This window comes from Gambusia affinis, linkage group LG11 (genome assembly GCF_019740435.1).
Source record: "Gambusia affinis linkage group LG11, SWU_Gaff_1.0, whole genome shotgun sequence".
Lineage (NCBI taxonomy): Eukaryota > Metazoa > Chordata > Actinopteri > Cyprinodontiformes > Poeciliidae > Gambusia > Gambusia affinis.
The window spans coordinates 13,036,807-13,063,993 of NC_057878.1; the positions used below are offsets into that span (position 1 = coordinate 13,036,807).

The window sequence follows — 27,187 nt, forward strand, 5'->3', positions numbered from 1 at the left end:
GATACGCGCTTTACGCATTACTCGACACACGCCTCGAAGCCTCGGCTCATCACGTAACATCACTAGAAATAATAAAGAGAACAAGAATGGCGTTGTATTCGTTCAGTAGTTGGATTTGATGTGCTGCGTTAAATAAAGGCACAGATGTTCAAGAACGTGTCTTGTTTCTACACCATTACACACAGGATGGCTGAATGATCTTCATCTCTTTTCCCGTTGCCATATGGTGTCTTGATGTCCCACACGCTTCTTTTGTTGATGATTGCGCTCCTCTGCGCGCGGGGTATGTACGCTTTTACAGCATGTCTTTATGTTTTCCGGAAAAAACAGTGAGGATTGTGCTTTGTTTGTGTCGTTATCCAAACAGTCGGATCCAAACCGTCTCTGTATCGAGAGCAACATTCTACACGGAGCATACGATGCTAGATTGAACGTTGCTTCTTATTGCATTTTGACGCACTGCAAAATATTTCTTGTTTCTTTTTTCTCTCTCTCTTCGTTTTTTGTTTTATTTTTACCGTCGAGCTGAGCACGTGAGCATTTAATGAAACTGTGTAAAAACAGCAGGCTTACTTTGATATTTAATGATTTCATTTAGCTACCACCGAGTTGTGAATTATGTAAGCTAATAAAAATACACCTTGCAACCTTATACAAGGTTGCACAAAATTTATTTGCGCAAATTTAGTCACAAATAATTTTCCAGTCTTGACTGAGAAATGAAAATGCTATGCAATTCTGTGTTCACAAGTCACATTGAGTCACAATGTCTTGAAAAAAAATATTCATCATCCTTGAACTTTTTCACACATTGCAAAATATCACATTGTACCCTTGTCTTTTGTAATCTACCCTACTGAAAGTGGTGCAAATTTGTGAAGTGGAAGGAAATGATACATTGTTTTTTTTAACGAATCTAAAGGTGCTGTACATTTTTCTTCAGGCACTCCTGACTCAACATTTTGAATCAATTTTCACTGGAGCTACTGCTGCAAACCTGTTGGTGTACATTTGCACCAGCTTTGCGCATCTAGAGACTGACATTTGGGCCTATTTGGCTTTCTAAAATTTCTGCTGCAAATAGTACTAAAATACTAAAATTCACAATTATGACACCCCTGCTGGTTAAATTTTTGTGAAAGTCTTTGGAAGAAGCTAAAGACTATGTTCAGCCTGTGGAGGAGATTTCAGGCTTGTCTTGCAGTCTCTCATTACACTGGTTTTATTTTATTAATATTTTAGGATTATTTTTCCAGTTACACAAAGCATCAAACCGTATCAAATGCTTTGTCCACTTAGTCAGCCAAAGTGAATGCTTGCGGTCACCAAAACAGTTTCTGTGATGCTTATTAAAAACTCAACAGACGCAAAGAGCTAGTAAATCACATAGATTAAATCTCCCATTTTTCCCTCTGTATCCAGCAGAGATGTGTAGTGCAGTGGATTTAGCTCATCATGCAGGGCCGGTTCAAGGCTCCATGAGGCCTTCAACAGAATTTAATTTAGGGGCACCTCTTCCTGTTAAGAACATCAGCACTACTATCAGCAATTCACCAAACTGGGAAAGAGTGGGGTAGTTTACCTAAAAAGCAATAAGTGATAATTGTAGCTTATTTAGCTATATTTTGGACAAATAGAGCTCAAACTCAAAGATTAAACTCACAGTATCATATTGTAGCTTAGGTAACAAAACAATCTATGAAGATTTTTCTTTGAACTTTTACAAAGTAAACTTGCCAGCTCCTTAAAATCTTGAATTTAAATGTCAAACAATTGGGGGGCTTTAAGAAGCTGCTGAATTAATATAGAAAAAAGTTCATATTCAAGTGTATTTTTTTTAATTAGCTGTTTTTAAGACTCTATGCTTGTGGGTCTAAATAGCATTTCAATGTCTTCCTGTTACATTGTTACATTTCCTGTCAACTTAATATCTTTTAATACAAAATACTCAGTGTACTGCCTTACCACCCTAACCACCGGGCTTAGCAAGTTTTCGGGGGGGGGGGGGGGGGAACCCTGAGTTATTAATACATAAAAATAATTTTGGCCATAAATCCATATCCTCTTTATTGTTGGCTTTTATTTTGCTGCCGGTTGTAAGTTCTTAACGTTTATGTTTTATTACAGTACAGGTTGCAGGTGAGCCCATCAATGTGCAGGAGGGAGGTACCACCATCTTACCTTGCAAGCTACCAAAGACGCTGACAGGAAATGAGAACCTGGAACAGATTTCATGGCAGAGAAAGACGAAAGGAAAACCGCTGACGGATAATTTCTTTACCATCACAAAAGATGAGGCTCGTCTTGTTAATGGGCCTGATAGGAGATTTAAATATATTGGGACATTTGCTGAACATAATGGGACTCTCCAGCTATCTAATGTAAACGTGTTGGACGCTGGAACCTACACTTGCATCTTTTCCATTTTCCCCACAGGACATCCTCAAACAACTGTAGAGATAACTGTCAGTGGTAAGTTGAACTTTTAAAACCATGTTCTGGATGTTGAGTTTGTGTAGAAGTTAAGAGAAGTGTTGTTTTTTGCTTGTAACCCTAGTACCTCTACAAACAAGTGTAAATAGTACCCGACCCACCCTTGGAAACAAAGAGGTTCCTCTTGTGACCTGCACCGCTGCCGGATTCAAACCACCGGCCAAGGTTTCGTGGCAAATTGATGATCGTTTAAAAGACAAAGTGACATGGACAAACAACTCAACTCTCCTAATCAGCGATACAACCACCACAGTCAGCACATTGTTTGGAAAGCCCACCAAAGAGATCAACAGAAATAAGGTCCAATGTGTCATCATCTCTGAGAAACAAAACGAAACCCTACCCTTCGAAATACAGATTTACTGTGAGTAAACACATTTCCTTACATCTATATAGCATGGTGCTGAAATCAGAAAACAATGCAAATATAAAAAGACCCAGTGCAAAGCCAGACTTAGGCATTAATTTTCAAGATATACTGAACACCATGTGACTTTATTGTTCTGTAGGCTGTGTATGATTTAAAAACACGGGGGATATTATAGGAGAAGGAAATTCCAGTAGGTGGGAGGACATTCCAATCTAAGAGGCCCAGGACAAGGTTTAAGCAAAACATTTCATACCTACAGTGTGTTGATCTGCTACAGCCTCAAGCTTGACTAGTCTAGCATGTTGGCTCTGGAGATTCTTGATGCCTGCTTCCACTGTTGCTAGTTTAAACTTCTTTTCAACTTGGAGCTGTTTATGGCCTTTCTCCCCTCCTTCACCAACTCCTGACTGCGTCTTATTCAGATTTAGTTACGCACTTCTTTTGCCAAGTTTGTAGTTTTTCTAAAGAATATTTTCTTGTTTCATTTTGGATATGCTCATGCAGTTGCTGTTGAGTTTATATCCATAGACAACTGGGTATCCAGTTCTCAATTTTGCGTAATGACTCCCTGTTGCTTCTTGTTGCAAGGAGGATGTTGGAATGTTTCCTGTTGAAACTGCAGCCCCTGTTAAATTTTTATTGGGGTGTGTCTCCCCTTCCCATGTGCAGGGGTGCCGTATATGGGTGAAAAGTGATGACAATTCTAAGGGCCCCTGACCGACACGGGGCCCTTCACAATTTATTTGTTTATTTTTTATTCATAGAAATAATGTCAATTACAAAATTAATCATATTGTGTTTTCAAAGATTGTTTTTAGCAGTAAAAATATAATGTTCCCACTCCCAGATCAAAAAACACACATCTATATTTGCCCTATATATATATATATGTATGTATGTATTCACATATTTGTTAAAACTGTCATTTTGTTGTGACAGTAATAATCTGTGAAAAATCTTTCTCTGCCTCCTGTTTTTGCAGATTATCTGTCTCATGACAAACTGGCACGACATGGTGATAGCTTTAACAAATATGGAGAAAACATATTTTTTATTAAAGTTATATACTGCAGCTTGAAAAAAATGCAACTAAATAGCATTTTTTGAAAAGTCTGGATTGCTTCATGTATATTTTGCATGCTGCTGCTGCTGTTGCTCGTGGGGAGAGACATTTCAGTAATCTAAAACTAATAGAAAAAATTTAAGCAACCTGCTTGCCTACTGGATGTGGACTGTTGGATGTAAAATTCACGAGCAGTAAATATTGTGTTAGTATCAGCATTGGACCAAAGAAAGGAAGGGAGGTGCAAGCCTTTGAAATTGTGGCGCTTTTTTATGGACCAAACAGACTGTAACAGCAGCTGCGCAGGAAGGGGCCCAATTTGATCTTTTGTCTGAAGGCTCAAGATTCCTGGCAGCGCCCCTCCCCCCATGTGCCACACACATACCATCATTTTAGCCTAGCATTAAATGAAAGAAAGGTACTGCCTGGGCTTTACTGTCATGCTTTCCTTGGTGTTTAAATATGCTGCAAATACCAATGCAGTTTTGCAATTAACAGCTGGGAAATGAAAGAGAAGGCTTTAAATTTCTGTGGCAGTCAGATATGATTATATTCTTTTATTGATCCTGATGCAAAGTCTTCTGTGCATTCTTGGTGCATCTTCTTTAGTTTGTTGGTAAGCCGTTCACAATACAGTTATTGTGAATGTTAATCTCCATGCTCTCAGAAACTGAGATTGCATTTGCAGGACTGATGTGGTATATTTTATGCTAAACCAAGAACCCCTTTTGCCACCTCTGCTACAAAATGAAATATGTCTAGATATGATTTTTGAAATGCACAATAAATTATTATTTTTTATTTTGAAAGCTAATTAAACTTATCTTAAATTAGGTATATTTTTATATTTTAAAACAAAATGCATTCTGTCTCACTCAGATGAAAAGGTAATGAAAAGGTAGTTTGTTTTGAAAAGAAAAGAGAAGAAATAAAGAGGCTTTGACAAAGTTTTCAACCAGATGAGAACTGCAGCAGATTATGTGAGTTTAACAGATCTCACACAGTCAGCCACACTGTGCCAGATAAGAATTTGCACTTATCCACTTTGTCACTATATTTATCAATTTTTCAGGCTCCTCAAGTACCTTTTTTTTTATTTCCTCAAATCAACAACTAGTGATAAATCTAGCGTCTCTTTGTCTGTGCTGTGGGAGACTTTTATGGCAACAACAGTCTGCCACAAAAGTCTTCAGGCAGCCTGTCTGTCCTGAGCAAGTAGGGAGAGCCACCCTTAGCTAACACTAGCTTCCGCATTACACAAAAACCAGATGTCCTTACACAGCTCTCTGGTCTTGGCCACTATAGAAACACTGGAGTTTGTTTGATTTAGAGTTCAAACATGTAGAGTTAGTACAGGTTATGAGTGGAGAACAGGAGAACTTCTTAAAGACGAACTAACAGACTTGTTGCAAAATTCTTGCTAGTTTGTAGCTGATCAGATACTTATGTCATGTAATAAAATGCAAATTATTTACTTAAATCTTAAGTACAATCAACTTTTTTGAGCTTTACATAATGTTATTCCTCTTATGGTCCCGAGTTGTTGAGTTGTTTTGGTAGTTTGATTTAATTCTAGTGTCATTATTATTTTGTGTTTCTTCTTAGTGTTTCTAGTTATTTTTGTTTTTGCTTATAGTCATTCTTTGTCTATAAATGTCTATAAATGTCTAGTTCAGTGGTGCCCAAAGTCAGTCCTCAAGGGCCAGCATCCTGCTTATTTTAGTTGACTCCCTGCGGCAGAAAAAACTTCTTCTTCTTCCTCTTGTTTGTTTGTTTGTTTTACTGGCGGTTGGCAGCAAACCTTTAGTAGCATTACTGCCACTTACTGGCATGGATTGTGGTTTGTGGTGGTCTATATCAGGAGTCCCTAAGAGTTGGGGACCGCTGGTCTCTCTCTCTCTCTCTCTCTCTCTCTCTATATATATATATATATATATATATATATATATACATATATATATATATATATATATAGGCTCTTTGTTCTCTCACATATTTCAGTGAGCTTGTATGTTTTTGAAAGAAAGAGCAGCAATGTAATCTTTGCCTTTATGCCAACAGTTAGGTGGAAAAACCTACTGCCACAGAGGAGGCTTCTCAGATTCCTTGTCTGAGGACAAACTTGGCCAAAGAATTCTGATGGTGTTTTCATTCTGCAGGCCTGTGAGATGCAGAATTCTTACTGGTTGGTAGCTGATTAAACACTCATGTCGTGCAATAAAATTATAATTACTTATATATTATACAATGTGATTTTCTGGATTTTTGTCTTCGTTTCCATCACTCACAGTTTAAGAGGATCTATGTTTAAAGTAAAAGACTTCTATATGCTTTGTAAGTGGGAAAACTTTCTAAATCTGCAGTGTACTTGATCTCCCCATGGGAAAAAGTAAAGCCTTGACATGTGGTATAAAGTCAAACCTGTTGTGTTTCTATTCCAGGTAGGCAGGGTGTGAGAATTTTTTCTGTATCAACATAAGACAACAAAGGATATTTGTTACAGATCAGTTTAGATAAAGATGCTTTCCATCTGACATCAGATGGCAAAATGGCTTCTTTCATCTTTTAACTTAACAAAGAGCTCATTGTACATAATTGACAAACCAACAGTCGCTAGATCTCAATGCTTTCCATTGTTTGGTTTTTGTGTGTGTGTGTGGGAATGGATTAATGATGGTGTAGCAGCTAGTATTACTACTCCATCAGCTACGTGTCAACAAACTATTTTTGGTCTGCTAACAAGCCATGCTTCATGCATCATTGCTTCTTTGTCACATGTTTTCACATGTGTAAAAAGGGCCTACAGCTGTGTGAAAGAAAGCTTTATGCACATGCTAGTAATAGATCTTGTTAAGCTTTATCAATCAGTCAAGTTTATTTGTATAGAACATTGCAGCAAAACGGTCAAATTGCTTTACATCATAAAAACACAAAAGTACAAAGTCATAAAAAACACCTTACAGCCAACAATTGAGAAAACCAGAAACAAACAACACACTGGCTCCCTGTAGCTCAAAGAATAGACTTTAAAATACTGTTGTTAGTTTATAAAGCACTGAATGGTTTGGCACCACAATACATTAAAGATCTGCTGTTGTTGTATCAACCTTCCAGAACCTCTCAGGTCTTCTGGTTCTGGTTCTGGTTCTGCTCTGCATCCCCAGAACCAGAACTAAACGAGGAGAAGCGGCATTTAGCATCTATGCACCACAAATCTGGAACAAACTTCCAGAAAACTGTAAAACAGCTGAAACACTGACTTCTTTTAAATCCCAACTAAAAACCCACTTGTTTAGAGTTGTATTTGAAACGTAGTTAATTACAAATTTATTGACGGAATCTGACTTGATGTTTTGTTTTGTTTTTTGATTCTATGTTGCATTGTGTTTTTGTGTTTGATTTGATGTAAAGCACTTTGAAATGCCTTGCTGCTGAAATGTGCTATACAAATAAAATTTGATTGATTGATTGGTTATCTGGTAAGTTATTTTCACTGTGGCATTTCCTGATATTCCTTTGGCAGTGTTTCTACAGTGCGGCCCACTGTCTATCAAGATTTTGCTAATAAGTTCCTCGGTTTAATAATAGATGACAAAATCAGTTGGAAACCTCATATTCAACATTTACAGAGTAAACTCAGTAGAAGTATATCCATATTGGCTAGAGCTAGACATGTATTGAATGCTAAATCACTTCATATTCTATATAACTCTCTGATTTTACCATATCTATCATATTGCTGTGAAGTGTCACAGAGTTGGCTTTAGAATGGCCCTACAGGTGGACGACATCATCATCCATAATGTTGGTTATTATGAGCATACAAACCCGCTCTTCATAATATCCAGAATTCTCAAATTTGACGAGCTTGTAGAATTTAAAATGGCTCAATTTATGTTCAAGGTATCTAAAAAGTTGTTACCTGAGCACATACAGAGCACGTTTTCTGAAAGAGAAGGGGGGTATAACTTAAGGGGTCACTCAAACTTCAAGATCCGCAACTTTAGAACAACAAGAAAAAGCTTCTGTATTTCAATTAAAGGTGTAAAGTTATGGAATAAGTTACATGAAGATTTAAAACAAAGCAATAGTTCAACTCAATTCAAACGAAAGTACAAAGAGGTAATTTTCAATAGATACACACATGGGGACAGAAAGCAATAAGGTGTGTATTGAAGATAACAACTTGGTGTAAGGGTTTAGAAAGATAAACCAGCATAAAATGGGAAAATGTATAGGTAAATATTAGTAACTGTTACTTCTGACTGCCACTTTGATTTTGATTTTTTTTAATGACAGTAGGACTCTAAAGTCTCAAGTGTTTAGGGGTAGGAGTTTATAAGTTCTCACTTCTTCCTACCCCATTTTGAGCATGATATGTTAACTGAAACAAAAAATCTGTATTTTCTCTTCTTTCTTATGCACTTCTTGTTACTGTGCACTATTTTATTTTTATATTTGTATCATGTTCGAATAAATTTCATTTCATTTCATTTCATTTCATTTCATTTCATTTCATTTTAGACTAAACTCTGCTCCAGACTTGAACAATACCTCCGGTGTGTGCCATTGTGTGCTGCTGAAGTCTATACCCACCCATGTGTTTCTGGCACCAGGGAAAAGAATGCAGAACAGTTGCCATGAGAAACAGGCTTGAAAAACACTGCCTGATGGTAGCACACAGTTTCTCCATGTTTAAATGTCACAGAGTTGGCTTTAGAATGGCCCACAGGTGGACGACATCAAAAACATATCACTGCAGTATTTTTATGTTCTCATTGGAAACTCCCTTCCCTTTTTACTTTCAGTCCTTACCAGTGTGATTTACAGGTGTGCAATTTTATATGTGTGGGAGCGTTGTCTCTGTTTTCAGTTTATCTTCCTGTGGAGGAAAACGTTTGTTACCAGAGTAACATTATCGCCTGAGAGACACCCTCGCAGTGGAAATTTGAGATAGAGCCTTACCCTGCAGCCTATTTCTGTACAGGTAAAGATGTGGTGGTGGTTTCTTTTTAACCTGACAGTCAACCAGGAAGACAAATCACTAAGGGATCAATGACAGTCAACTTAACATGTAATCCTTTTATGTGTCGCATATCAATGTACAGCTTTAGGGAAGTATCAGTGAATGAGTATGTTCTGGTACCCAACGTGGATATCTTGAATATCACTAGTGAAGAAGTCATAAAATGTGCCCTGATAAATAGGTTGCATTTATAACAGTGGTTCTCAAATATTATTAAACGCATGTTAATTTGTTTTATTGGTGAAATTAGATTAATATTGCATCAAAACTAGTGCTTTCATAGCAGTTGAACAGAATCTTTACAAGCAAATATTTGATATTCTGGAATTTTTATCTTCTTCTGGCAGCAGTAAAATTACAGTTAATGCAGAAAGTCCAATACATGTGACATGGTAAAGATGCTTAACAACATTTCCAACTTTTAACAATTTGTATCTTGATAAATCTTTCACAATACGGTACTACCTGATCTAGTTTAATATTCTGTGTAGCTTGCATTGCTATTAACATTTATTGAGGTCACTAAGCACAGCTTGTGGCTGGAAACGTTTTAGAGCTGGTGTTATTTATTTCTGAGGGCTGTGGTTACCTTGCATTTCTTGCAGTATTCACACATTCACAATCTACACATTTATTCTCATTTTACACTTTAATTTCAGTATATTTATGTTGTTGCTGTGTGCATAATGTGTATCTTAGAGTTGTTGTTTTTTTATGTTTTACAGTATTTGATTTATTCCTTGGTTCGAGAAGTTGCAGTACACATTTGATACTGGTACATATCCTAGGATCTCAGTCAGGACCTTCAATAGACGTAAACTATTCCTGAACAATACACATGTTGTGTGGGACAATGCAACAACTATGCACCGCACCACATCAAGCCACAGGCAACCAATAATATGCAAATAAATGAAAAATAGCCAAGTAAAACAACAACGCATACATCAAGCAATATATAAATGCATGTTTCAGCAAAATACACAGAAAATAGTTTGCATAATTGAGCAGCCAGCAATTTAGCACAACTTTTCTGTATTCCCCAGTTGAGCTCAACATCAATCCATGCTGCTCAAGTAGCTATGAGTTGCTTTAAAAGAAAAGCAACTCATAGCGCTCAGAGATGCAGCCTTTAAAATGCCTTAGGAAGTTCCTGCAGAGGATGTGGCTGCCATCTTGTAAACATCAAGGTCACTACAGTGACAGGGAAAGCAGGGGAATCTCTTCACTTACAGCAGGGCCAGTGGGATGCACCCTCATTGTATATTAATTTTGATTGGCTGATAATCCAGTCAGTCATGCCAACCATGGCCTAGTTGCATGGTATTTTTGACAAAAGGGTAGCTGGATTTGTACAGCAGGTCCTGAGGAGGTGCAGCTCACCAGCTGCGTTTAAGGCACTTTCTTAAGCAGGAAATTAAGTGAAACCTCAATAATACCGATAAGCAACTCGTTTGTAGAATAAAAATTTAATTATAGTTCAAATTAAATATGAATAAGATATTTTATACTTTTTCTTTTCAATTTTCTTTTCAATACACTAGTGGCCCTGACAACCCACTAGTGTAATGAACAAAAATAGTTTACTCAGTTCCCTGATTGAATACCAGTTGTATTACGTATGTTGACTTTAGTGTTTCTGAGTTCCAGAAGTTATATAAGAACTCTTTTCTTTCTAACATAATATTTAGAAAAGAAATATCTGGCAAGTGTCAGATTGAAGGTAATTTATGTCTTGAAAGAAGCCTTTGTTTTGTGTTGGGCTCCTTGCCAAAATATAAATAAGCACATACTTCCAGTGTAGAAGCTGGGATACAAGCTCATGGGGTTCTCTTGTGTCTCATTATGGTTCTCCTCATCTATATTTATAGCAACTCCAATCTGGAGACTTAAATTTATATTTACTATATCCAATCTTCCACTCAAAGCTGTAATTAAACAGTTAAATAGCTCCTGACAATAACCAACCTCTCTGATGTCTTTCAGTCTGGCTTTGGTGAGATCAGATAAACACAGACTGTGGAAAAACCATAACATATTACTGAAACACCTGGAGAGATGAGTAGGACTCCCCGGTCCTACCCAACTTGTATCCAGATTCTAATAATTCAGCTGGTTTGAATCTTGCATAAAAAAAGGGATTTTCCTGTTTCAGTAGGAAACTTCTCATCAAAGTAGACAGAAATTATATGCAGGGCATCCATGACTCAAACCTAGAAACCCTCTTATTTAATATCTACATGCTCCCACTAGCTCAGCTTATAACAGGAAATAAGATTAGCTACCATAACTACTAAGATGACACACAGCTCTACATTTCAATGTCACCAGGTGACTGTGAACCCATCTAAGCACTGAACAGATGCTTAGAACATAAAGACAGTTACAAAGTCGGTCTTCTATCACCTGAAGAACTTCTCCAGGATTATTCTGGATTCTGCATCCCCAGAACCAGAACTAAATATGGAGAAGCAGCATTCAGCTGCTATGCACCACAAATCGGGAATATATCACTGGGCGGCGACAGTATAAGAGTTAATTGGTGGTTTGAAACCACGCTCTGCCTGTGTTGGTTATTGTGCTCTTGGGCAAGATACTTCATCTGTGCAAAAAAGGTTACGAGATCTTAAAAAACATTGCATCACATGCTATTTGATGGTGACATTCATCCTTGTGGAAAATACTCATGAATTAACTTTAGGAGGAAAACTGTGTGTTTTGTATTACCACACCAGAATATTTATTTTCTGGGTGTGGTGTTTTTCCATGAAGTTTCATCAGGAGTTATCTTAGTTACTCAGAAGAAGCTGAAAAACAGAGACGTTAAGATGAGAATTTCTAAGCAGAAATAGTTGCTTGTATTCCTCCCACGGTTTGAACTTTTGAACTTTTTTTTTTTTGTGAAATAAAAAGTTGGATTTTATTTGGGCCTGAATTGTGGATCCTATAAAAAAGTAATATGCAATTAATTTAAGTTCTACAAATGACTTGAGCATTTTTATATTTATATTTCTTTATAATTGATCCGACTTACTTAATTCCTAAGATAAACAAGCTGATGCTCTATGGCTAAAAGCATGCCTGAACGAGTTTGTTTACCAGTATAGAAAATAAGAAGGTTTGAAATTAGAACACCTGAGAACACACAAAATAAAATTTATGAATTGTTAAACTGACTCAGAGGAAAGCAAATTAGAAGGAAAACAATTTTGTCCACCTCATGAGAAAATTCTCGCATTTGAAAAAGATACCTCAAGCTGAAGCTCAATGACGCCCTGATATTAATCTTTCATCAAATTACTCTTTCAGTTTTTATATTGTTAATGGAAATCCTTTGATAATAACTCATAAGGGATACTCCATCTCTGTGTATTTTTATGTTAGAAGTTGTAATAAAAAAAGGCTTTTGACAAAGCTGACTGCATATGTGACTGGGTGCTTTATACTTTGCCTGAGTAATTTTTAAAGTGACAGTTTTTATAGTTAGATTTTACTTTTTCGACATCATAACTGGATTACTTCAAACCTAAAGGACTGAGGAATTTTCTTACTTTTATTTTTTACCTTACTTTTCTTCATCTCCAAGTTGAACCAGGACAAAATGCCTCCGGCCGACCCCAGAGATCTCAGCAGTATTTATACAACGACGTCAGTCTATAGAAATGAAGATCAAACTGCTGGAGGTGAACTTTGAAATCAACGCTAACTGTGGAAACGAGACAACTTTTCCTCAAAACAACGGAGAGGTCGTACACCTCTCATCAAGCAGCCCACCCTGGAACGCTCTGGGTGCCAAGCCGAAGCAAAAGTCTCACACTGCAGATCCGATGAGACGATTGACAGGGACAACTCCTCACTTGGACAAATCGGCGTGGCCGGCTCTGAGCCGAAACCCACCCTCAACTTCAACACCTGCTCCACCAAAGAAAAACAAACAAGCAGCTGCAACCAAAACAGCTCCACTGACTCCGCTCCCAAGGACAAAGCGACCAGCCCAAACCTCAAAACATTCTGACTCTGTGGGAATCCCACTGAAAAACAGATTTTCTGCACTCCAGCCTGAGCCTCTGAATGAAACCTCGTCTTCAAACATCAACAATGAGGCAAGACCAACACATCCACCCCCCAAAGCCCCAAAGGGGGTTAAATACCAGATCTGGTATCTTAAATACCAGATCTCTCTGTGCTAAAGCTCTATTAATTAATGATTTCATCACTGAGCATAATATCGATATTCTGTTTCTGACAGAAACATGGTTGAATGACAATAATGAACCGATCGCACTAATTGAATCTGCGCCTCCTAACTACAATTTCTTAAGTGAGAATAGAAAACATAAAAAAGGAGGAGGCGTGGCTTCAATAATTAAGAATACCGTAAATAGTAGTAAAATTTCTTTGGGTCACTTCACCTCTTTTGAGTATCTTGGAATTGAGATTAAAGGCCTCAAACGAACTTTAACACTAACTTTATACAAAACTCCAACATATGTGGAAAATTTCTTGACTGAGTTGAATGAATCTCTATCTCTCTTATGTATTAATTATGAATGCTTAATAGTTGTTGGTGATTTCAACGTTCATGTTGACAACCCCCAAGACAGAGGGGCTAAAAAGCTCTCTAATATCTTAGAGACTTTTGGTCTAACACAACATGTCAAACAAGCTACACACACTCAAGGACACACTGGACCTGGTTAAGGGTGTGAATATTTCCAATGTCTCTGTAACTGATGTCGCCCTGTCGGATCACTTCGCTGTTATCTTTGAAAGTTGTTTGTCTTTTAACCCACTGGGACAAACAGCAGCCATCACAAAACGTTCCCTCACAGAAAACACAGCAGAAACATTTCATCAAATCTACTCTTCTTCCCCACCCTTAAGCTTGGGTTGTATTTTCTGAAGTTTCAGTAATGACGTTGTTGGTAAAATGAAGGTTGTGTCTGGTAAGAAGAAATCTCCATGGAGAAATGCACAAATAGTTAGATCTGCAAGACAACTCTGCCGTAGGGCAGAACGAAAATGGCGTAAAACTCAACTTCACGACATCTATAAAGAAAAACTACGTTACTATCATTTAACACTCAAACATGCAAGACAGGCCTTCTTTGCAGATGTCATAAACAAAAACATTAACAATGCTCGAGCTTTATTGCAGCAGTTGACAGACTCACAAACCCTCCTATCACGTTGCCATCTGAATTTCAGTCTATTGCTGCCTGTAACCAGTTTTCCAGTTTCTTTTCAGAGAAAATTCAAAAAAATCAGAGGATTAATTTGCACAGCCACTATGAAGTCAGTACTAACGCTGTGCCCAAACAAAACAAATACAGGAAAAATGACCCATTTTCAACTACTTAATTATAAAACATTAGAGCAAATTATAAGTCAACTGCATCCTGCATCCCCAGAACCAGAACTAAATGAGGAGCATTCAGCATCTATGCACCACAAATCTGGAACAAACTTCCAGAAAACTGTAAAACAGCTGAAACACTGACTTCCTTTAAATCTCAACTAAAAACCCACTTGCTTGGAGTTGTATTTGAAACGTAATCAATTGCAAATTTATTGATGGAATCTGACTTGATGTTCTGTTTTGATTGTTGATTCTATGTTGCATTGTGTTTTTGTGTTTGATTTGTTGTAAAGCACTTTGAAATGCCTTGCTGCTGAAATGTGCTATACAAATAAAATTTGATTTGATTTATAGCATACAGACACATCGTAAATCAAACATAGTGGACTGTTCTGAGCAGACAGGACACTGTAAATGTAGCTCTTGTGTCAGTGTGTCATTGCTAAAATTGTTGTTTACCAGACTACTGCGGTAATGTAATTAGTTTTTATTTGATCATGTTAATAACACACTTCCTTTGTGCTTACAGATCCACCTCTGAATGTGAACATCAAAAAACAATCCGAGGGCCTGGTTTTCACCTGTGAGGCTGAAGGCAACCCAAACCCAACAATTACCTGGAGCAGGTGCAGTAGTTTTGAATAACTGTTCATCTATTTAGTAACCCTAAAGCAAGTTTGAATTGCAAATTATTTTTTATCACCAACCCCAGAGTTGGTGATAACCATTTGGTTATGGTAATGGTTTGGTTATCTTTCAGAAATTTAGCTTAGAGTTCAGATAATGGCTTAGCAGGAGTCAAGTGAATAATGGCTATATATACTTGTTTTTTGTTTTGTTCTATTTTTTTAATCTAACCTTAATGTATTAGATCATGAAACTTATTTTAATATTCAACATAACCAGCATAGAGGGCCTATTAAAGGCCTGTTGTTGCAATTCCTATAGTTATTATGAACTTTTGCTTCTGTTGTTTTCTTGTTCTGATGTCTTATTGTCATTATTTTTCTCTTATTCTAGCTTATTCCCTCTGTTAGTTCAGTTTTTGCTTATTTGAGTTTTGGATTTGTTCTTTGCTTTTGGTATTTGTTTTATCTTTCCGTTCTAGTTTATTCCTTTTGTTAGTTCAGTTATTGCTTATAACTGTTAGATTTAGTATATATTTCTGTTACTATTTAGGTCTATTTCTGGTTGAGTCTTTGTTTTTGTTATTTCTTAACGTTTGCCATTTATTAATCCTCCAGATGCTTTTCATTTCCTCATATAAACTCATTCAATTCCTCCCTTTTAATTTATAGGCCCTTTGTCAGGACTTTCACAAGTTCCCATTTCGTGTTACCAGTCTGCATAATATTTTTCCAAAAGTCTTGGGCATCATGAAGATGTTTTTGGCAAGTATAAAATGGGGCTTTGAGTCAGCAGAGGTGTGGACCTAGAACTCTAATTTTTCCACACTTTTTGCTATCATGAACACTCACGCTTTAGATGTTGTTCAGCCTCTTTTGTGAACTCTTGGATGAATCATTAATGGGCTTTAAAGTTATTTTACTGGAACATACTGTGCTTTTCTGCAGTCCAAACTCCTTACAAATACCTCTATCACCTTATCTGCTTAGAGTTTATTTTTTATCTAATCTGAAATTTCTTTAGTTCAGGGCACAGCGTGTTGCTTTTTAAGGTCTTCTGGTCTACATCTTGCTACTTCGTGTTCGGTTGTTAATTTTGCATATTGCATGATATAAGTCCTGTGAATGGCTTGTAAAATTTAACTGAATACTATTTCATAGCCAGTGACGTGCGGTCAGGGGAGGCAGGTGAGGCAGTGCCTCACCAGCCATCATGGAAAGAAAGAAAATATATAATCATAAAGTAATTTAAATTGTTATATTCATCCGGTGGTTTGTACTAAAAAATATTTATTTTTCATGTACGTAGCTTCACCAATTTCGATTTTTATTTGTTCAAAATCGCTGAATTTTCTTATTTTCCCATTCAAATGCTTGGAAGCGATGCCGGTGAGGCAGCAGCGAGCTCTGCCTCACCTTGGATTGCGCAACCCCTGGCTCTGCGCTGGCTGCTAAGCGGAGAGAGCATGTTACTGTACAAAATGGTTTAAACAAATTTAATATGTGAACTTATTTCCAATAATTTAGCTTATGTATATAATGTACAGTGCTTTTGTCACCAACTGTGTTTGTGTAACGTGTTTCGTGTAATGGCGATTATAAGCGGCAGAGAACAGGTTCGAGGTGAGGCAGGCAGTTCTCTTGCCTCATGGCAGGGGGCGCTCAAGATCCCAGACGTTCGTCTTGTTCACTCCTCAACTGCCGAGTAAGTGACAGCGAGCTAGGCTAAACGATTCGGGAAGCAAGTCAAGTGCAGCGATAGATTATAAGAGAGATAGTGATTTTTTGTTTTGTTTTTTAAGGAAATGTGTGTTTTGTGAGCTACAGTTTGTATGTGTAAGGATGCAGAAGTGAAACATAACCTGTAAACTGCTGTCAATCTATGCATCTATTTGCAAATCTGATTCTGATGACGTCAGTGCCTCACCAGCTATGAACCTCACCGCACGTCACTGTTCATAGCACTATTCAGATGCGTCAGATGTGGAAAATTTGGTAAATTTGTCATTATTTTCTTTTAATAACAACGACCACTCTTTAAAACAATGGATTGCTGTAATAAATACAAAAAAATATATGTAGCAATTATTGACGAAGTAGTTGAACATGTCTTGAAAATGTCAATATATTCAAAAAATTCTTTTTATTTTTATTTTATTTTAATCCTCCAGCAAGAGCAGGTTGTTGGTTACAGGGATGACAGCAGATGTGGCATTTTCCCCTTCTCCATTAACCCCTATCTTGCTGCAGTTCGTAATAATAATAATTATAAAATAAAATAGAAAAAATAAAGGGGAAATAAACAAAATACAATAAAGCAAAAGGCACATACACAGCAGACTTTTTTATCTTTTTTGTGTGATTTTCAGGTTTGAGGGAGGGCATCTAGTCTCTCTCATAATAAGATAGTAAAGGGGCCAGAGTTTTATAAAATTTTTGAATCGAACCTCTAACACAAAATGTTATCTTCTCTAGCTTAAGGAACAGTCTGAGATCTTTTAATCAAAGAGAAGTCTTGAAAAAGAGTTGAAAAAGCCAGTACATTTTTTAAATTGTGTGCTACTGATACACCCTCCCCTGGAATTTCAAATCCTGCCAGTTCAGCATTGGGTTGGATGCCTAAAAAAAGCTTCAGACAGGATCTGAAAATATTGTTGACCGGACGTTGCACAGTTTGTTACAGGACCAGAACATGCGATTTAAATTTGCCTTAGCTATATGACACCGTGCACATGTTTCACTGACAGTAGAATGAATCCTTGAGAGTCTGGCTCTACTGTAATGAATCCAATGAAAGACCTCGAACTGAATTAGTCCAAGTCGTGCGGATGATGTTGACCCATTTACTCTACATAATGCGTGATTTCAAGTCTCATCAGAAATGTTTCTACCAAGTTCTTCTGACCATTCTGATTTGATTTCATTGAGCTTTAATATATCGAGTGATAAAATGCTATTATATATTTCTGAGATGAGACCTATACATTGCGGTAGGAGTTCGCAAATGATGTCCATTCCTCCCTTTGGGGGTAAATTGGGAAATCAAGGGCTGTTGTTACAAACAAAACCTTGAATCTGGACAATAGGGTGGAACACTGTAAATTATATTTAGAGGATAAAATACTTCCTTTATTTACACTGTTGGTTATTACACAAATGCTTGTCAGCTGACTAAAACTGTTAAGCATCCAATGTAGGTCGGAGTTAGAAAACATGAGGTACAATGTCATGTTTTACTGTTGTAAGTAGTAGTGTCATCTACTTGCAACACCCAGAGTTGCAGTCATGAGACAAAAGGGAAAGAAAACAAATGGCCAAACCAAAAACAAATGGGTATCTCCAGAGGCATTGGTGTTAATCTGCAAATGGTTTAGTGATCAATGATGCAAATGTTTAACTGCTGTGGGAAGACTTGAATGATTGTATGTGAAATAATCATATGTTTTATCTTCTACCTGCATCTTTTCAAACAATTTGTGTAAAATTGGTATGTTCTTTTGTTTTGTCGTTTTTCTTCCCTCTTTCATTTTTATTGTTTGGTAAGATAAATAAATTCAAAACATTTGAAAAGGTTTATGAGGTGGAGATAGCACTGGAGCTTCAACTACATGCAACTTGTGTATAATAAGAACTATATGCTAGTAAAACTGTAAGAATGAGCTCTGACAGGAAGGCTGCTACCGTTTCTGAAAATCAAGGCCTGTGTATGTTATTGAATGAGCTGTGGCTAACAGCTGCATGCTCATGGTCATTGCATCCAAAACAACTCTTGACTGCTTCCGACTCAGGAAAGTGTCAGTGATGGATCAGCGTTGAGCCAAAAATATACCAACTTCCATGTTATTTTTCTGCTTTTATATGTGGTTAGTTATTCAACTGAGAATCGAACTAATTTACAAATCTTGTATCTGGCTCTATTAACTACTTTATAAGTTTTACAAATGTGTGTGTGTGTGTGTGTGGATAATCCTCACTAGGATTTTTCAGCTAAGATAAAGCATAACAATTAAAACATCTCAAAATTATGGTAATTCAAATTTGTAAAACTATGCTTGCATTGAACCCAAATCCAGATGGAATACATAAAGCCATCTTTATAATCTTGTATGATTCTTGTTTTCAGAATGCAGTCTTATCAACTACCCCCCATCTGTTAATACATCAAACACTCATAAATCCACATGTTATGGGAGCTTATTTTCTAACGACGCCATTATTGTGACATTAAATAGACATAAAGTCATACTAGTTTACCTGGGGCATAAAGCTTCTTTTTATAATTTGCCTTTTCAAGAAAAAAAGGTATTTATGAAAACAAGGGTTTTACAACACTGTGATGGGTTAAAACATGTGGAAACATTTACTCTGAGGGCATTAGGTTAATTTTTTTAAATACCTAAAATGGTATTCAAATTCTCTCTCTTTGTTCTGGCATAAAACAGCTTTTGACATGTTCATACTTGAATATAATGTCTAAAGTGAATTCCTCAAAGGTGCAGTAATTACACACTCATGACTCACAGGGCCTTCTCCTCATTCCACCTCAGTGAGCATGAATTGCAAGAGAGTACATGTAGAGAGAGTTATGAAATTGGGAGAAAATCTATTTTTAATGCAATGGCTGAAGTTCATTTTGTTACACCAGCAAAGATGGAGTAATAAAACCAAAGGTAACTGTTAGATCCCCAGAGATTTAGGGCTATAAGCAATCTTTCCTTATAAGACAGTGCAATGATAGTTGTGCAAAATTTGTCGTTGCTCAAGAGATCAGGAGACAAAATATTTGGATTGTAAATGCTGAGCCACACCAAAGTAATCTGTTCTAATCTCATGTCAGCTAATTAAAAACGCAACAGCTCTGCACCTACTGATGGACTGAATGTTCCTCTACGCTTTTAGGCTGGTGGGACAGCGACCTTATTATTGTGGAATAGTTTAGCAATGAATGAATGGAGGTCTTTTGAAATCACTTAGGATAATGGTCAAATTTCTCTGCAGTGTGAGACACCATTCAACAAGTCAAAATACCAAGAGTTATTGGGGCTAAAGATGTTTGTGCTGATATTCTTACATGTAAGCTGCGACTTAGCTTGAAACAGACCATGGCATGCGTTATTTTCCACGATAGCTACGAAAGTCAATATTTTGGAAACACAAAGCTAGGTTTTAAAGTGGTTGTTGTGACAATGTGGTTTTTTGTAAAAGAGGTAACTTTTATATTTATTAGTTTCTTCCTAGCTAGAAAAATCACCTACTTTTTGTTCATATGTTTAAGAAGTGTTCTCCTTGAAGCTTTACAATCATATTCTTGTGTTTTCTGTGGCAACTTTCCTAAGAGACAAAACGGGTCCCGGATACGTATATTAACACCTATGTGTAAATGGATCAATAGTAATGATCTTCCCCTTTGAATTACATGCAGTTTCCCATTAAGGGTACAGAGTCCTCTGTGTTGTGCCTCAGATACAGGAGTCCTAAACTGACTCAGTCTGAAGTTTTTTGTTGATTCCTGTGAACCTCCAAAGTTCTGAAAATTGTTCTTCAGACTGTCCTTCTGAAGTAGGCAGTCAAATTACTCCCTACAGGTCTGAGGTTATTTTGGGCACAGTGAAAAGGAAATGAATGTCTCCAAACTATCCTCATATCAGAGTTTCTCTGAAAGGTTTTTTCTACTTCCTGTCCCTCCCTTCTACTGATATAGATGCCAGACCTTCACTTTCAAGATTATGGTCTCCATCTGGAAACCAGAATTCTGGATCTGTCGCTTTCATGGAACAGGCTCATTGTAATTTTGGCTACTAGGGTTGGAATGAGTCTTCGTCCCTTTAAAACCATGTAATTGTTGAGATTTAGGGGAAGATTTAGGGGAAGAGTCATGTCGCTGATCTAATCTAGAATATGAAACGTTGTCAATCAATGGGTGCCACTGTATGGAAAGGTACCATATTGGATCAATTTACTGCATTAACTGCAATTATATAAAGTCATTGATCTTTATATTCCAAGATATGCACTTTATCTTTTCAGCTACTAGAATCTTTTAACCTCGGGTCCTATGAGTTTGAACCATAAACTATCTGGGAATAGCTGCGATTGTTCTCAATTCACCTTCAGCCTTCATTAGATGGAGCACAAGATAATCTTTTGTTTACAATTACTTCAACTGCCTGCAGCAAAATAAATTGGATAAGCATTCACTTGAAACGATTGTTTAAACATTAAAAAATCTGTCCAATGGCAGGGTTTCCCACAAAAAGCCTGGTGGTCGGGGCACCGAGGCAGGTCACTAGCGGTCCATTGTGTTTTTGTATTAAAAGATGTTCATTTGACAGGAAATGTTCAAACATTACTGGGTAATTTCATGTTACAGGAAGACATCGCCAGTGAAATGTTATTTAAATCCAAAACAAATTTTGCAAAATTAAATTCAAATGAATATCAATCATTTGTACTTCTGTTTAATCCAAATTTTGTTTATGGAGAATATTAATGCTGCTAAGTTTGATTTCTTTCAGCATTCATAAATTAAAAAAATTTAAACTGTTTAACATTTAAATTTACGATTTTAAGGAGCTGAGAAGTTTACATTGTAAAAGTTCAACTCATCTTTTAGGAATCATTTTACTCCGCCAGTGAAATGCTCGGCACAACAGAGACGCTTGCAGTCTGGCTTATTTAAAAAAAAAATAATCATTTATTAAAACAGGTGTTTTTTGGGGGGGTTTTATTATTGTTTTTCTAAAAACAAAATCAAGCAATGCTAAGCCTGGCAGGGGTGGGGGCAGGTAAAGCCCTATAATACGCTGGGAAAAACCCAGTGTATTATAGGGTCCCTGTAATTGGGACCACTTAAAACACTCACTGACTCATGACTGTTGGATTAGTGCTAAAATTGGTGGATGGGTCATATTCACTGAAAAAACTACTCGTGACTACACAGGTGTTCACCCTGCTACAAGCCCCACTATGTGTCATTATGTATACAACAATGATTAAAGTCATAAATTACAGACTACACAGAATAAATGTAGGTAGAACAAACACGTCTGTATCCAGGGGGGGTAAACACCCATGTTTACTCTCCCGTATCCAGGGGGGTAAACATGGGTGTAGTTAAGCTTTCTGTATGCTCAAGGCAATTACAGTTCCACAGAGTAACCTCCCACAGTGAATATTTCCCTAGATTAATGTTGTAAATAATCTTTTATTATCCTGAACCGTCATTCCTTTGTGACCTATTGTTTACCATGAGAAGGTACTATGTGTGTAACTCCACTGTGTGCTAAAAGGTTATCCTGACTTTTTCTCGCAGATCAGGCAAGGCTCTGCCTCCATCAGTCTCTGCCCCCTCAACTCAGGGGGCAACTCAGGGGGCAACTCAGGGGGCAACGTTGACTTTTGAGAAGAAATCCCCAGACGTGAATGGCCTCTACTTGTGTGAGGCAAATAACACCTACGGAAGCAATCAAAGTTTTCTCTACGTGGATTTTTCCCCAGGTGATAATTTGCCTTTGACTTCTTTAAAATAAGCTATTTATGCTTTTTGGGAACGCATTCTCTGAACATTTTTAAGCAAGTATTTGGGGATGTGAATATTTTGTTCTTTAATAATCAATGTTGTCCTCAACTTCTCTAAATTTCTAGAATTTTGTTCAGTGGTTTGTTTGAATTGTATTTTTGTACAATTCAAACAAACCACTGGGTCTGCAGATAAGCTGTATCTGCAAAGTGTACTCGAAACAAAGGTCACTTTGTACATCAACAGACCTTCTCTTGCCTTTAAACAATCAACAAAAGAAGGGGAGACGTAAACGTAAAGTAAATAATAAATCCATCACCTGGAGTCCATCCTGTGTTCCAGGATATAATACATCAGATGGCAACACTCGGTGTATTTCCCCTTTGTAAAAACATGATAAACCAGCTTCTGGAGGAACAAAAGGCCTTTGTGACACTAATCATCCTTTCTTTTATTAACTAAATCCTTCTTGATCTTCAGTGTTTATTTAGCAATTTAGTGCATACCCCAGAGCAGTGTTTCCCAACCCTGGTCCTCAAGGCACACTGCCCTGCATGTTTTAGGTATTTCCTTGCTTCAGTCCAGCTGATTTCAATTGATGACTGATTAACAGGCATTTGTTGAACTGCAATTAGTTGAATCAGGTACATTAAAGTAGGGAAACTTCTAAAACATGTAGGACAGTGTGCCTTGAGGAACAGGGTTGGGAAACACTGCCCCAGAGGATGTAACTGTTCAAACTTGAATACAATGTTTTACAATATCGATAGAGAAGATGGTTCTCCAATAATAAAATAATTCAGAGTGAGGAGGAGACACTCTCAGTCTCTGTTTACTGCCGAATAACCTCATGAAACGCTTCTCACATAAGATCAAAAGAAAACCATTCTGTTGTTTTGATGTAAGAGGACAAACTAAAGAGGTGTGAAAGTATTTATGCAAGCCACAGGCCCACATATTCCAGGCAGCATATTTTATTATCAAATCTACTTTTACTTTTTCTCCACAACAACATTGACTGGTTGGAATTCCAACTGAAAAAGATAACAGTGAGTCAATGCAAACTTGCTGCAGTTGCTTTCTAAAGGAAAGGTTGTTATCAGAGGACAGAAAATTCTGCTGCCCCTGCAGGATGTAAGTCCTTCATCAGGACAAAACTCAAAGGGAGGTGTTTTTTCTATCTGCTGAGTTTCCGTCCTTCCTTTCCTTCCTTCACAGCTACAGCTGCAGATTGTTGCAGTTGGAGGTTTTTGCCCTATCGTTGGCACAAAATTTGTGTCTATTCCTGAAGCTGTTCTCAGTTGGTTTCTGGACCTTTGGGCTCTTTGACTGGGAGCTTCCCCGTTTCATTTTTGTTGTTTGTTAAGATAAATAAATTCAAAACATTCAGTTTTTCTGTATTAGATAAAGGGGGTTAAATATTATTAACTAATTAGTTTGTTGAAATAAATTCTTTATTTTAAAACATAATTTTTTTTCCCCCTTTTCCTTTGCAATTGTGCTCTAATTTGTATCGGTCTATCATATAAAATCACAATATAATTGAAGTTTTAGTAAAACAAAATGTGCACTCTAGTAAACTTTGTCAGGAGCCCTTTTGTGTAATCAGCCTGGATTTGCGTTTCCATCTGTGTGACTTTTGTGACGCATGAAAAAAACAAACAAAAAACATACAGATGAATAGGCTTTGACAAACAAACTACATGCCAAAATGTTCATTTGAACTGATGTCAAGTGGTCGGATGGCAACTAGTGATTTAATCTGATTTATTTTCATTAAATATAAAAAAACCCCACATAGCACAGGTTTTATTTTTATTTTTACGGAGTAGAAATCAGAGAACGAGATACATTTTAAACAGCTAAGACAAACAGGGCTCACTGCTAGAGGCTGCCTTTGTTGACTGCAGTACTTCAGGAAACACGTTGTCAGAGTTGTCATCAACATTCCATTCCAACATGTTTTTCTGCAGTTAATTGAAGGCATTTTGACTTCAGAGGGGAAAACCTGAAACACTTTCTCAAACAATGAGACATCAGTTTCTGGAGCGGTATTTTTGTGCAAGTTAGGCAAAAATGTAGGCATCAGCTTTTATTACCTCTCTTGTAGTCTTTGGCTCTGTGGGCACCAGACATATTCTGCTGTGGTGCAGTTCTTGTTTTTAAATATCTTGAGCTCTGTGAAATTTATGTAAATCATATATTACATTTTGCCAGTTTGTCAAACAAAATCAAGTTTTTAATTAACGTTTTACCTTTGTGTTTTGTTTAACAGGAACAAGCTCCGTAACTGGTTGGGTCTTATGTATTATTCTTTTTATTATTTTGGTGACTGGCTCTGCTGTGTTTCTGTACAAACATGGATATTTTAAACTTCCAAGGTAAAAGCTACAACAGCCTTTAAGCATTAACTCTGATGACATTTTAAATTCATGCTGCTCATGTCACGTCTTGTTTTTACTTGTTAGGTGTCTAGGGTTTGACAGAGAAGAAGTACGAACCTCCTCACCCAACGAAGAAGAAAATGAAAATGCTTCAGTATAACCAGAGGGAAATAGCTGGGTCCCAAAAAGTCCAAGCAGATACCTCAATATAAACTTGTAAGTCATGGCACCGCAATGCATTTTGTTCTTTTTGTTGCATTTACCTGTAAATGTGTGTGTTTTAAAATCCTTTTTAATGTAGTTGTAATCTATGTATAATTTATTGAGTTGTTCTTTCTTTTATTTTGTGTAATGCAACAACTTTGTTTTTAACAGTAGCCCACCTTCTCCCTCATTTCCCATAAATCTTTGGAGATTTAATTTTAGGCTAACCAGATGTGTGAATTATCTGTTTTGTCTGTTTTAGGATCTTTGACTGAGATTGAAACAGCAGGCTGCTGGGCTGCTGGCTCGATTCCCGCTCTTGCTGCCTTTGTCGTGTCCATTAAGAAAACACTCCACCCACCTTGCCTGCTGGCTTTAGTCAGAGGGTGCATGACACCTTTGATTTTATCTGAGGCTTTCTGGGATATTTTGTGCCACATCACTTCCTGCTTCATCAATAGCACTTCTTTCTATTGACACTTGGCATTCAGTTGGGAATTAACTTGGCTTCCAGAACAGCCCTGCAATCATCAAATAAGAGCCAAGAATATTTTTGCCAAAGTAACCCTGGATGTCAAGAAACAGAAAAACCTCATATTTAAGAATAATTAAACCTTATTTATGTATTTTCTTCCTAACTTACACTCCCTATCCAACGCTAAACAGAAAAAGGAGTCCCATCCCCTCTGGGTCAACCATCCTCTTTATCATTGGGACACTAAGACCCAGTTCTGTGGCTGTCAACTGAGAAAGCTGACCTTGTGATTTAAAGTGCAGGTGCAGCCACCAACCATATCCTACAAGCATTAATAACTGTAGGATGTGGTTTATGTAGGAAGGAAGTCAGGGGACCAACGTTTCCACTAACATATTTATGGACACTATTTCAATCTGGAGACACTCAGATGGAGAAAAGGGAAACAATTAGAAAAGTTTATTAACAACATGAATTAAATCTTTGGCGCTCGGGCCCCGATGTCTCAACACACTGCAGCTTAAGTGAACTCAACTTACACTTTGTTATTATTATTATTATTATTATTATTATTATTATTATTATTATTATTATTATTATTATTATTATAGAAGCATATATACTTGTTAAAACATCAGTGAGCATAAAAAGTAACTTCAAAATTCTTCCGTCCCCTCAAAATTTAATATTTTTCTTCTTGGCGAAAATAAAAACCAATAATAACCCTTCTTGGATCAGCGTTGTCATGCTTACCCTTACAAAAAAATCCCATGAAAATCATATGTGACTTTCACATGTGATCACATGTGGTTCACACAAATTTTACATGTGAATGATGTGAATCACATGTGAAAGCACATGAATACGTGTGATTTTTAGAATGTTTCGTGGTAAAATCACGTGATTCACATGTGAATCCCACATTTCCACATGTGATCACATGTGATCACATTTTCATGGGATTTTTTTGTAAGGGTAAACCTGTTCAGCCCTAAGACTTCTTCGGTGGAAATCAGCCCACATCCCACACCAGCGCCATTTCAGAGCTTAATTTTTCTGTCATTATTTTGTTGATTTTTAGATGCATACTTGGAGTCACTGTGATGCAGGAAAATGAAACCATCGATTAGCATCCAGTGGACAACTGAAGGGTTTATGAAGCCTAACTTTGCTTCGAAGTATTTACAACCGTATCCAAAAAAAAAAAAATCCTCAGTTCCATATGAGGAAAGGAAAAATCAGCCCGGATCTGGGTTTCCATCTTTGTAACCTTGAAAAAAAAAAAAAAAAAATACAGATGAATAGGCTTTGACAAACAAACTACATACCAAAATATTCATTTGAACACAAGAAAATAGTTTGTCAGACATGTGATTTTACCACAAACATTCCAAAATCACACGTATTCATGTGCTTTCACATGTGATTCACATCATTCACATGAAAACCCCCAGCATGATGAAGCTACCACTGGGTTAAAAAAAACCCTGACAAGTTAACAAAGATATGTAAACTTGACAGTGCCTCTCAAAGGGCATGCAGTAAGTATGTATGCTATGTTATTATTATGTTAGTTGTTGGGTTTTATTTGAGTTGAAATGTGTGAAAGACATATGTCACTCACCCAATCGCCTGAAAAGCCTTTTTCTCTTTTATTTTTTTAAAAGT

The 27,187-nt window shown here is 37.0% G+C and overlaps 1 protein-coding gene across 1 annotated transcript; it reads left to right on the forward strand.

Moving 5' to 3' along the window:
* si:ch211-214p13.3 (poliovirus receptor homolog) lies at positions 1-26,839 on the forward strand. Its single transcript, XM_044131274.1, has 8 exons — positions 1-283; positions 2,128-2,472; positions 2,558-2,857; positions 14,841-14,937; positions 22,250-22,434; positions 24,732-24,837; positions 24,925-25,056; positions 25,307-26,839. Exons 1-7 carry the CDS (start codon positions 235-237, stop codon positions 24,998-25,000), a joined length of 1,158 nt encoding a protein of 385 aa, XP_043987209.1. The 5' UTR covers positions 1-234; the 3' UTR covers positions 25,001-25,056; positions 25,307-26,839.
* The last annotated feature ends 348 nt before the right edge of the window (positions 26,840-27,187 follow it).

Excerpts from the sequence above, each read along its gene's own strand:
- si:ch211-214p13.3 (XM_044131274.1), top strand. The coding sequence starts at position 235 with ATGTCCCACACGCTTCTTTTGTTGATGATTGCGCTCCTCTGCGCGCGG. Across the intron at positions 14,938-22,249 it reads CCAACAATTACCTGGAGCAG|ATCAGGCAAGGCTCTGCCTC; the intron begins GTGCAGTAGTTT and ends TTTTTCTCGCAG. Across the intron at positions 22,435-24,731 it reads CTACGTGGATTTTTCCCCAG|GAACAAGCTCCGTAACTGGT; the intron begins GTGATAATTTGC and ends TTTGTTTAACAG.